Raw genomic sequence first — 11,897 nt, forward strand, 5'->3', positions numbered from 1 at the left:
CGTGCTGGCTGAGAGTTGGTCCCCCAGTTGGACGGCTCGTTCCCTAGTCACATGGTGGATTGAGGACTCATCATGAGGACTCTGCCAGGGTGACTAGTCAAACAATCCCCCGGTTGGATTGTTTCCCCGGTACAACTAGGTGATGGTCATATTTATATTATATATATCTCTTATATTATATATATATATATATATAATCCATTCATTTATGTTTTTCGGTGAGGATACTTCTTTGCCGGTCGTGCCAATGGGTACGCTTTCGAGAGTTTGGTTGTGGGACTTATAAGTTTTGGATGGTGGGTTTTATAAAGTGTTCTTTTTGGATTTTGGACTTGGCATCTGGTATTGATTTGTTTTTATATATTATATATATTATATTATATATATATACTTGAGTATGAAGGTTTTAAGATGCATGGAATTTCTTGCATGGTTTTCTAAACGGTGGGGTTATATTACGTTGGTTTACACTGAACTGAATTGATTTTTGTCCACTCACAATTTTCTGTTTTGCGCCCCCCAGCCAGTAGTTGACTGAGCTCCGCAGCAGAGCCGGATCGTGCGCTTCCGAGCCTTGAGTCTTCGTAGGATTCTTTCTTCATGTTATTTCCTTTGAACTCTGTTTTGTTGAAATTGAAGTTCTTAGACATGCTCTGTTATCGCTCTGTTAGGGTTTGATTTGTGAGGCCGGAGGCCATTTTATTGTAATTTGTATGTTCGCTTTAAAGCATGCTGCTGGTTGGGATTGTTTTGTAATTTGATGCAGGTTGAATTCTGTTGGGTTTCTTCAATTTACAAGGGGGACTCTGCCAAAATTTTGGTAAAGAGTCTCGGGTTTTAGTAAGTGGGCCCGGCATCGGGGTGATGTCGGAACAAAGACGGGGTCCGCTCCGGTCTCCGGGGAAATTCCGGGGCGGGTCCTGTTAGGCAAATAGGTCTTTTGTGCCCGACAATTGCCAAGTGTCGGACACGCACAAGGTCCGACTTGAATTCCAAAGCGGAATTTGGATCGGGTCCTGTCAGTTGATCAGCATAAATAAAGAGAGTAGGGTTTACCTGCGCGTGGTACTTCACAGCAATAGGCTGATAGACCATATAGATGACACGAGTCAGCGGCTAACTTTGATGGCACAAATGGGAGAGAGAATGAGTCTCCTTCTTATAGTATGCATGGACCACTCCACTTGGCGATAGGAGTGGGCATCTTAAACCGAAATATCGAAATCGTACTCTAACCGTACTGTACCATATCGATTTCATACCGTTTCATTTGGTATGGGGACATATTCGGTACCGTACCGTACCGTACCATACAAATAGAGTATGGTATGGTAGCAATATCAAGATTTTGGTACCGGTCAATACCGTACCGTACCGAATAGTACTGAAATATAATTTTTGATTCATTTGAGAATTAAAAGCTGTTTCATGTATATGGTTTCTTTCATTGACTATATTAGCATAAATTTCCACGTATGCATCATAAAAATTGACTAAGCCTTGTTATTGGGTATGGAGCTGCATAGGACTCGAAAATTCTCCTTCACCATTTGGATTTTAACTATTTTGGTTTGAAACTCATAAGGCATGAGTTTTAAGCATTTGGATTTGATGAATATGTTGATGGATAAATATTGATTTGGTTGATTTGGATATTGAATATGTTGATTGATATTGAATATGTTGTTTAGGATTTGAATATGTTGATGGATATTGAATATGTTGAATCTCTGAATTTGTAACTTAGGCATCACTTATTTTGGTGAATGAATATGTTGAATATTGAATTGGTTCATTTTTTAATTGTATCATTTTGGTACCGATACTGTACTGATACCGATTTGGCACGGTACGAATTTTGACAAACCATAATTCCATACCGTACCATACCGACGGACTCAATACTATACTATACCGTACCGTGTCCATCCCTACTTGGCGATGACTTCTCTCAGCTGCACTGTCTCATTTATTAACTTCACATTCTCACACAATCTCATCCGTTCAGGCCCAAAAAAAAAGAAAAAAGAAAAAAATCCAATCTCATCTGCCTCGCCTCCATCAAATCAAAAAACCCAATAAATGAGGGTAGCTGTGGTGGGTTCTGAGAATTGAGAGGAGGGAATTAAACGTAGCAATAAATGTTGACACCTTGCAAAAGACATCGTCTTAAAAACATGACTCTGATTGAGTCTTCTTTTTTAGCTGCTTCATAACTTCTCTCAAAATAATTTCCCCCAATTCCCATATTTCTGATCTTGACCCGCCAGATGGTTTCACACTTTCATCTTCCCCGTTTGTGAATATCATAGTTACCTTCTTCTCATGCATCTTACTATTGGAAAACCTATATTCACAACAATTTGTACTAGAAGCCTATGTACATAAACAAAAGCTTTACCATTCGAAAACCTAATTTCTTGTTCACTTATTTGCAATGAAAAAGTTGTAAATCGAGAATGTCATGAATAGAGAAGAGGAAGAACGAGTATGTGATAAATTAATGTTCGAAAGGCTTATGCCTCGCATAGCACGAATAAAAACGCTTTGTCTCTACGCCTCGCCTTTCAAAACATTGATTTGAATACATGTCTGCCTAGGAAACTTAGTTTAAAAGATGATCCATGCATCAAAAAAATATAGTAAAAGTTGCACCTAGAATAAATCCAGGATTCTAACATCAGAAATATTGAAAACATAACAATTAACACCATTAAAATTACAAAGCGACTAAGTATCAAGATATCCTACAGCAAATAGTGGTCCATTTACATAGCAAAATGTGATAACTGAGCTCTCTGCATCCCTCTTTAAATGACATAACTTTGCCTAATCAACATCTGAAAATGTGAACTTTCAGTACAATGTCATTTCTCTCGATGAGCTCAAATATATAAACATCTCCATCCATCAAACCATTTTCCGTCACAAATTCACGCCAGCCACCAGAAAGTTCAGCTCCTGATTCTTTAGTATGACCAATCAAATTCACAGCCCATGATCTCTCTCTGACCTGAAGAGTCACGGTTTGCTTCCTATTTTTGACGAAACTCCTGGCAAATGTAACTGGTACATGCTGCATAAGATGGATATATATATATATATATATATATATGGAAATGAAACTCTATACAAACCTAGTGAGTATCAGTAAATCATTAACGGAGGTGATTTAGAACTAGTACATAGACAACATATATATATATGGCTGAAGAAATTTCACTAACACTATTCCTGAAGAAATTTCAAGAACACAGCAAACTCATACCTGAAATCAGGTCCTATATATGGCTTAGTAGCAGGATCATGTTGGAAACAATGGTCGTCATCTCCCGTCTTGGGAATAACCTGGTAAATTTTAAAATAATAATAATAATTGAAAAACAGCAACAATAGTCCAAAAATGAAATACCCAGTAAACCCTATAGAACACTTGTTAATGGTAATTCCATCTAATTAGCTCTGTTGAGCTATAATTAAAGACAGAAGTACTTTCTACTAGCTTCAACTAGTAATTCCAGCCAACAGTAACTAGTAACTTGTAACTTGTAATTCCAGCCACATATTGTAGCTTCAACTAGAACTTTCTAATAGCTTCAATTAAGTTGGTGACTAGTGTTAGCTTGTAAAAATTATCATAGAAAATTCTGCCTAGCTTGTAAAAATCTCCACCAAATGTGCATTATTTTTCAACACTGGGACCATCCATAATTATTTTTCAAAACTGCAACAAACCCTTTGGCTCTATAGATAGATAGAAAGATTTCTTCTTTTTATACTTTCATCTATATGAGACTTGGTTTCTGATTTTCTCCATGCATAAATTTTGCATTCAGAACAAGATGGAACACTCACAAACTCATTCTAGCCTGATTTTGTTCAGATTTTTCCTTTTTTTATGGTGGACCACATGTCTGCAATCTGCAACACTATCCACTTCTGGAAATGAATCTGATCGCCTGGCATTGCTAGACTTCAAGAAAAGAATAACTCAAGATCCTCTCCGTATCATGAGCTCATGGAACGATTCCATTGATCTCTGCAGTTGGCTAGGCGTTACGTGCAACCCTGCCACGAAAAGGGTCATGGTTTTGAACCTGGAAGCTCAAACATTGGTAGGCTCCTTATCTCCTTCTTTGGGAAATCTTACTTATCTTACTGGAATCAACCTGATGAACAACAGCTTTCATGGTGAAATTCCTCAACAAATCGGTCGCCTACTGAGCCTGCAACATCTCAACCTGTCTTTCAATTCCTTTGGTGGAAAAATTCCATCTAATATATCTCACTGTGTGCAACTAAGCGTACTCAGTCTTAGTTCCAATAAGCTTTTTGGGTCAATTCCTAACCAACTCAGTTCATTGTTGAATTTAGTTGTTCTAGGTCTTGGCCTTAACAATCTCACCGGAACTATCCCACATTGGATAGGAAACTTTTCATCTTTGGAACTTTTTGTGCTTGCTATCAACAATTTTCAAGGAAGCATACCCAATGAACTTGGGCGTCTAACAAACTTGAGAAGATTTTTACTCTGGGATAATAATCTGTCTGGTACGATCCCTACTTCACTCTATAATATTTCATCCATATTCTACTTCACCGTTGCTAAAAACCAGCGGCATGGAGAGCTACCACCTAATGTGGGAATTACTCTTCCTAATCTTGAAGTATTTGCCGGTGGTGTCAACAAGTTCACTGGAACTGTTCCTCTGTCATTGTCCAATGCTTCGAGACTTCAAGTGCTTGATTTTGCTGAAAATGGTCTCACTGGGCCAATCCCCGCTGCAAATCTTGCAACTTTGCAGAGCTTAGTTAGGCTCAACTTTGATCAAAATAGACTAGGAAGTGGGAAAACTGGTGACCTGAATTTTCTCAGTTTCCTAACTAATTGTACTAGTCTTGAGGTGTTGGGTCTTAATGATAATCATTTTGGAGGAGAATTGCCAGCATCAATCGCTAACCTTTCTACCCAGCTAAAAAGGCTTACTTTGGGGACCAATTTGATACATGGAAGCATCCCTAACGGCATTGGAAATCTTATAAACTTGACCCTTCTTGGCCTGGAAGGTAACTATTTGGGTGGTAGTGTCCCTGATGTAATCGGGAAACTTCCGAAGTTACAGGGTTTATGGTTGAATGTTAACCAATTTTCTGGGACAGTTCCATCCTCCCTAGGTAACTTGACTTCATTGACAAGGCTCTTCATGGAAGAGAATAAGTTTGGGGGAAGTATACCACCAAGTTTCGGGAACTGCAAAAATCTACAGATACTTAACCTTTCAAGTAACAGTCTAAATGGCACCATTCCTAAAGAGGTTATTGGGCTTTCATCCCTTTCAATTTCTTTATCCATATCTAACAATTTTTTAACTGGTTCACTACCATCTGAAGTGGGTGATCTGAAAAGTATTGGGGAGTTAGATGTTTCAGAAAACAAGTTTTCGGGTGAAATCCCAGGAACCCTCGGCCGTTGTATTAGTTTGGAGCGTCTTCATTTGCAAGGTAATAAACTTGAAGGATCAATTCCCCAAACACTAAAAAATCTAAGAGGCTTGGAAGAAATAGACATTTCGCATAATAACTTATCAGGGAAAATTCCAGAGTTTCTAGGAAATCTTGGATCTCTTAAGCATCTCAATCTTTCTCATAACAATTTTGAGGGTGAATTGCCTAGAGAAGGGATCTTTTCAAATGCAAGTGGTGTCTCAATCCTTGGAAATAATAGGCTATGTGGTGGAATTCCAGAATTCCTTCTTCCTGTATGCTCTGGCAAAAAGCGCCATTCACCTCAAGGATTACTTGCCCCGAAAGTATTCATCCCTACAACTTGTGCACTAGCATTTTTAATTGCTCTGTCATGCTCCTTTGCTGCTTGTTCATATGTGAAAAAGTCAAGAGATAGACCAGTCACTTCGCATTCTTATACGGATTGGAAATCAGGTGTTTCATACTCTGAACTCGTTCAAGCAACTGATGGGTTCTCTGTGGACAAACTGATTGGCTCGGGAAGTTTCGGTTCTGTTTACAAAGGAGTACTCCCTAATGATGGAACGGTAGTTGCTGTTAAGGTATTAAACCTTCAACAAGAAGGAGCTTCCAAGAGTTTCATTGGTGAATGCAAAGCGTTAAGAAGTATACGGCATCGTAATCTTCTCAAGATCGTAACTGTCTGCTCCAGTATTGATACTCAGGGCAATGCCTTCAAAAGTCTAGTTTTGGAGTTCATGGAAAATGGAAGTCTAGACCAGTGGCTTCATCCAGGAGATGATGAGCAATCTCAGCCTAGGAGATTAAGCCTTATCGAAAGACTCAATATCGCAATCGATGTTGCTTCTGCACTAGATTATCTGCACCACCACTGTGAAACGGCCATTGTTCATTGTGATCTAAAGCCAAGCAATGTACTTCTTGACGAAGATATGGTAGCCCATGTTGGTGACTTTGGTTTAGCGAGGTTCCTCTTACAAGCATCAAATGATCCCACCAAAACTCAAACCATGTCAGTTGGGCTAAAGGGTTCCATAGGCTACATTCCTCCAGGTATAAATTTTAAATCCTCACTTCCTAATAACTTTTTGATAAAAAAGATTGCTGACTCTTTTTTTACTGGACAAGAAGTATCAGAAAATTTTGAAATATATAAGATAAATTCCAAAAGGTCCATCAACTACAACATCCTAATGTATGCATTGACATGCAGAGTATGGCATGGGAAGCCAAGTTTCCATAATGGGAGATATTTACAGCTATGGGATACTGTTGCTAGAAATGTTCACAGGAAAAAGACCAACCGATGACATGTTCAAAGATGGTTTAAGCATTCACCAATTCACAGCCATGGCTTTGCCTGACCATGCCATGGACATAGTTGTGCCTTCATTGCTGCTTGAAACAGATGACGAGGAGGATGATGATGAACACGACCACAAATATGAAATTGACATACAAGAAAGGCGCATAGGGAGATATAAGGATCCCAGCCCAGATAAAGTAAAAATATTGGAGGAATGCGTGGCTTCAGTGATGCAAATAGGGATCTCATGCTCTGCCGTATCACCGACAGAGCGGATGCTTATGGATGTTGTCGTCAACAAAATGAATGCACTTAAGGGCTCATATCTCAATTATTTAACAAGAAGAAGAAGAAGAAGATGATGATGATGATTGCAATGTAAAAGAAAATATTTTTATGTAATATTTTATCTCTGCTTAGCACATGATCTACTGCAATGTAAGCCTATCTATGTCCAGATATGAGAACTTATCATTTGAAAAGAGAAAAGTTAGTGTACACAAACTATAACGTGGTAAACTTGACCGTGCTAAGAGGTGGAAGGTAACCAATTTGATGGAAAAAATCCTCAATCTCTTAAAGGCCTTTGAGTAACCTGCCCACCAATCTTCAACCTTTTGTACTTTCCTACAGTACAAGAAACAAAATATAATCTGAATTCCTTAACCTTAATTTTGGGAATTTCTCATTCTGGTGGACTAACCAATTTCAAGAGAAGGACCAAGAGAGCAAGACACACCATGTTCATAATTTGTGGTGCAATCAGTTTCAACTTTAATTATGGGGTTTCTCCTTTTCTCAACTCGATCAATTGCTACTCCACCATGACCTGTGTTTCCCAAAAAATTACAGAAAAAAGAACAGAATCTGTGTAAGTTACAATGACATAATGAGCATATATTCACAAATGAACAGATTTACCTGGTGACAGGGGCAATCTTCAGCGTTGTTGGTGCGATAAAAAAAAAACTTCAAATAAACGTTCATTGCAGTCAATCAACACAAAAACACACATATCACCGACTTTCAAATTATTGTCCCTTGCAAACGCCAACCAGCCACGCTGGAATCGAGCTATTGAAGTTTCATACTTGAATTCGACAAGCCAAGTTCTTCCATCTCAAAAATCTTAAGGATTATGTTACGTGCAGGCTGCTTGACAAGATGTCTCCTTGCAAACTTGGATGGCAAATGCTAAAGCAAAAAGGAAATTAGGAATATATATATATATATATATATATATATAGAGAGCTTCCATTGAGGGATTTATTTGAGGGACACCCCTTGTAGGCCCCACTCCGGATTGTATTTCACTAATTCAAACAGTCTATTTTGTACATACTCATTCAAAGATCATCTCTACAAAAAATTACTTGAATCCGATATCATTAGACTACTCATTTGAGTTATTGAAATTTTAGTACGCTCTTGAAGCACCGTGTTCATTGATTTTGTAAGACAGAATTGGATGTCAAAACGGTTTCCGATTTGTCTAATTTTTTGTAAGGATGATCTATGAATGAAGACCTTAAAAATAGATAGTTTGGATCATTGGGGAAAAAATTGTAGGGTAACCTAAAGGGCGTCCCTCAAATAAAATTATTTGAGGGATCCCTCAATAGAAGGTGATATATATATAAGATTTTTTTTTTTTTTTTTTGTTTTGCTCTTTGAGAGGGAACTATCTATGCTTAATCTTTTCTCACACTGACATCTAGAAATAGGAGTTAGCAGAGTGTTATATGGAAAGCTTACCAGGTAACCTCGGTGGATATAAACCGGTTGAATGGCAACCAAGAAATAAGGATATTCAGATTTGAAAGCATTGGCTCTCTGAAGAGCCAGAGCTTTTTCACTTTTAGTCAATGGATGCATCCTCCCAAGGACATCAGGTGTTCGTTTAACGAATATTTGATTGCTAGATGAGCCTCCAAAATCTTTCTTTGTTGGCATATCATTCTCTCCGGCTAGAATAAGGTTGTATCGTAATTTTTTTTTTGGTAGAAAACATAATATAGGTAAAGAATACAAGACCAAATATAACATTACGTACTTTTGATTTCTCCTCTGGCATGGCCTGACTCATCATCATCATCTTCAGAATCAGAATCAGTTTCTTCCATCCCGGGCTTAGGATATTCAATTTCTGTAGCAGTTTTATCAAATATAAACACATGGAAGTTGGAGTTCCCTTCATATCCAAAGACTAGTCAATTACCATAGTCAAGAGAGCACAACTTTGAGAACTCTGGCCAACCCTTGTCAAACCAAACCCAACCAACCTTGGATCTTCTGAGTTCTATTTCCATTTCTGCACCACTTGGAAGCTTAAGATCTACTGGTGTTTTTAGAAATCCTATCTAGAATGATCCTGAAGAAATGGGGTATGGAAGGTGGACTGTCATGAAGAGAAGCCTTGTCTGAATTAACTCTATCTAAAGCTTGGTTGAGTTTTATGGGAAAGCTTGCAATTGGATGTATAAAAACTTTAGTGCTGGTATGAAGAAGAATAAAAATCTGCTATGTTCTAGTCTTGCAGAAAAATCTGCTTTGTTGTCGTGAACATGTCGTGAACAGAAGTGACTCGACGGAGTTGATCTTAGCTCACTACACTCGAGAAGGAATCTAATAATTTCAATCAACTCAACAGTCACTACTTTATTGGTTTTTATTCATGTTTTTATAGTTAGCTCTTCATTTTCTTTTCTCTTTTGAGATATAGTTATTTCTTTCATTTATCAGTTAATTAATTGAGATACCATTGAGGCCATTTACGTATGTGAAAAAACCATCCAAATCCATCACCCTCTCTGTCAAAAACTCAAATGGTCTTGTGTTCACTTCTCAATTCTCTGGCTCAAATGGAAAACCAATGGTTCAATACTTGTTGTCCACTAATTTACACGCCGGATCACAATAAGGGTTCACATCAATGGTATAGAATAAACCTCACAAGTTACAAATCATAAATCTAGTCACAAATCATGAAGCAATAGTAATTGGAACAACAAAATGCCTTGCAAATCTATCATATAAAACCAAAACACTGCTTAAATCTGCCCGGCCAAAAGACACAGAGTTGCTGACCTGACCAATGGTGATGGTGATTTCTGGCTGAATTCTGACGTCGTATTCATGGAAAGCATTTTCCATATGTTCCCATGTTTGAATAGAATTGGCTGTTAAGTTAGTGTACCGGGTAAATGTTTGTCCAGAGAGAGAATTTCCAAAAAGCCTGAGCTTTAGCAGAGGATTATTCTCTATGGCTATGCACTGGACAGAGAATCAGCCTATATGTTCAACTGATGACACATAGGTGTCTTCTCGTTGAACAAAGTGAAGTTTGGCACTTTAAAACCTGGGGATAGAGGCATTTGATCAATATAAGCTGGATATGGCTTCCTGTAGGTGGGCCTTTCTCCTCTTCTAGCCTCAGGCTCCATCATTTCTCTGATCATTCTCTGTAGTGCTCCCATGTCATTTAAGGGGTTGACTGGATGTAGATTCCGACCTAGTTCTGGCTGATTGTGCTCAGCCCTCTATTTCCATTCTGTATGGTCTGGGCATGACTTCCTCCCTATGTTCCTCTTCCTCTTCAAAATCTGGATGATTTCTCCAGTTTGCCCCCGGCCTGTTACTGTCATTGTTGGCAAAAAGGTTGATTCCCCATCCGCCTCTCCTGCCTCTTGCTAGTGGAGGAAATGGATTAGGCTTCATCCTTCTAGGTCTGTCGCATCACGGCTGGTTGCTCAGACAGAAGTGCTACAAGCTGATCGCGTGGGACCACTGGTCATGGAATAGGTGGAGGTTCTGCCTGGATTTCTCCCTATCATGGTATTCCAGCTATCTATGCAATGAGAGGATTCTCTTGTTATGGCCATGCCAGTCATGGTGGAGGTCTACAAAAAGAAATGCCAAGTCCGAAAAAAGACAACAGAACGTTGGACTTCGATTTCTGCTTGGGTACCTGGCTTTGAATTGGGCTGAATTGGATGTGTCTATGCTGAATTGAATCGTCAACACCTTCAACCGATAGGTTTCAGCTTGAAATCGATACCAATGTTTGAGTTTGGCAGAGCTTCGATTTATTTCAAACCCTTGAAGGCTTTTTGAAAGGGCAGAATTGGGGCCTCTTTAGTCTGAAAAGGGCAGAAGTGGTTGGATTGTTAATCACTGAGTTGGAGCTGCAATGTAGTACCTGTTCTGCTTGATCGAGGTTTTCTGTAAATTTGTTGAGGTTTTCATATTTTAAAAAACCTGGACTCTGCTTGACTTGGTTTGTGCTGAACCAAATTTGTAACGAGACAAATCTCGCTTTGTAAAACTGTTTATCTGAGCTGAACTAAAATCAGAGATTTGAATTATGGCTGATTTGTTTCTTGCGAATCAAAGGGCTTTGGTTGCTTCAGTGTCTGAAGGCTTTTGAGATCAATTGATCTTTTTAAATTTGTCAGTATGACTTTGAGAGTTTTAGTCTTGATTGATTTTTTTGGCTGCCTTTTGATTTGTTCACGTCCTCTCATATTTATTGAAAATGCTAGAGTGGGATTTTTAATCTTTAATAATGGGCGGCAGATCTTTCAAAAAGATCTTCCCTTTTAAATACCACGAAAAGGGAAGTTATTGGCAGAGAATAACCATTAACAGTCAGTTTTCATGGTGGTCTTTTCCTTGCTTTTTCCTAAAAGAAAACCAACTCTTCTTGTTCTCTGTTTATTCCTTGTAAAAACACAATCTGCCATGATGGTCAATTTGCTTTTCCTAGTGAACAACTCCCTTGCTCCCTACTTATCTCTTGAAACTGTAACCTGCTTATCTCTTGGAAATATAACCTGCTTTGGTGCAGAGCTTCTCTGTATATGGAGAAGGGATTTGATCTTCTTTCTCTGGCTAAAAAATGGAGAAGTTCTCCTGTAAGACCTATCTTTATTAACTTCCCATAACTTCTTCTGTGATAGTTGAAAATTTTGACTTTTCTAAAGTCAGAAAGTCACGTGGGGCACTTTTGAGAAAACATTTTTTAGTAAAAAAAGATCTGCTGGCTTTCTTTGAGGGTTGAGATCAAGTGATGAGAATTTTTCAGAGGCTGGGCTTAATCCAATTT

At 38.5% G+C, this 11,897-nt stretch overlaps 1 protein-coding gene and 1 long non-coding RNA gene across 3 annotated transcripts; one reads left to right on the forward strand and one right to left on the reverse strand.

Moving 5' to 3' along the window:
* The first annotated feature begins 3,799 nt into the window (after positions 1-3,799).
* On the forward strand, positions 3,800-7,165 carry LOC117633534 (putative receptor-like protein kinase At3g47110). The gene is made up of 2 exons (XM_034367175.1): positions 3,800-6,540; positions 6,701-7,165. Exons 1-2 carry the CDS (start codon positions 3,816-3,818, stop codon positions 7,153-7,155), a joined length of 3,180 nt encoding a protein of 1,059 aa, XP_034223066.1. The 5' UTR covers positions 3,800-3,815; the 3' UTR covers positions 7,156-7,165.
* A 121-nt stretch (positions 7,166-7,286) lies between these two features.
* Positions 7,287-8,750, reverse strand: LOC117633535. Of its 2 annotated transcripts, XR_004586675.1 has the most exons (4): positions 8,549-8,750; positions 7,715-7,987; positions 7,533-7,622; positions 7,287-7,420 (listed from the first exon to the last, which is right to left on the reverse strand). It is a non-coding gene; the product is annotated as an uncharacterized LOC117633535 (long non-coding RNA). The 2 variants fall into 2 exon arrangements; XR_004586674.1 differs by having other exon boundaries at positions 7,533-7,987.
* Positions 8,751-11,897: the final 3,147 nt, after the last annotated feature.

Source organism: Prunus dulcis, chromosome 7, assembly GCF_902201215.1.
Source record: "Prunus dulcis chromosome 7, ALMONDv2, whole genome shotgun sequence".
NCBI classification, from domain to species: Eukaryota; Viridiplantae; Streptophyta; class Magnoliopsida; order Rosales; family Rosaceae; genus Prunus; species Prunus dulcis.

Coding starts and splice junctions, on each gene's coding strand:
- LOC117633534 (XM_034367175.1), top strand. CDS start 3,816: ATGCATAAATTTTGCATTCAGAACAAGATGGAACACTCACAAACTCAT. Junction 6,541..6,700: donor CATAGGCTACATTCCTCCAG/GTATAAATTTTA, acceptor ATTGACATGCAG/AGTATGGCATGGGAAGCCAA.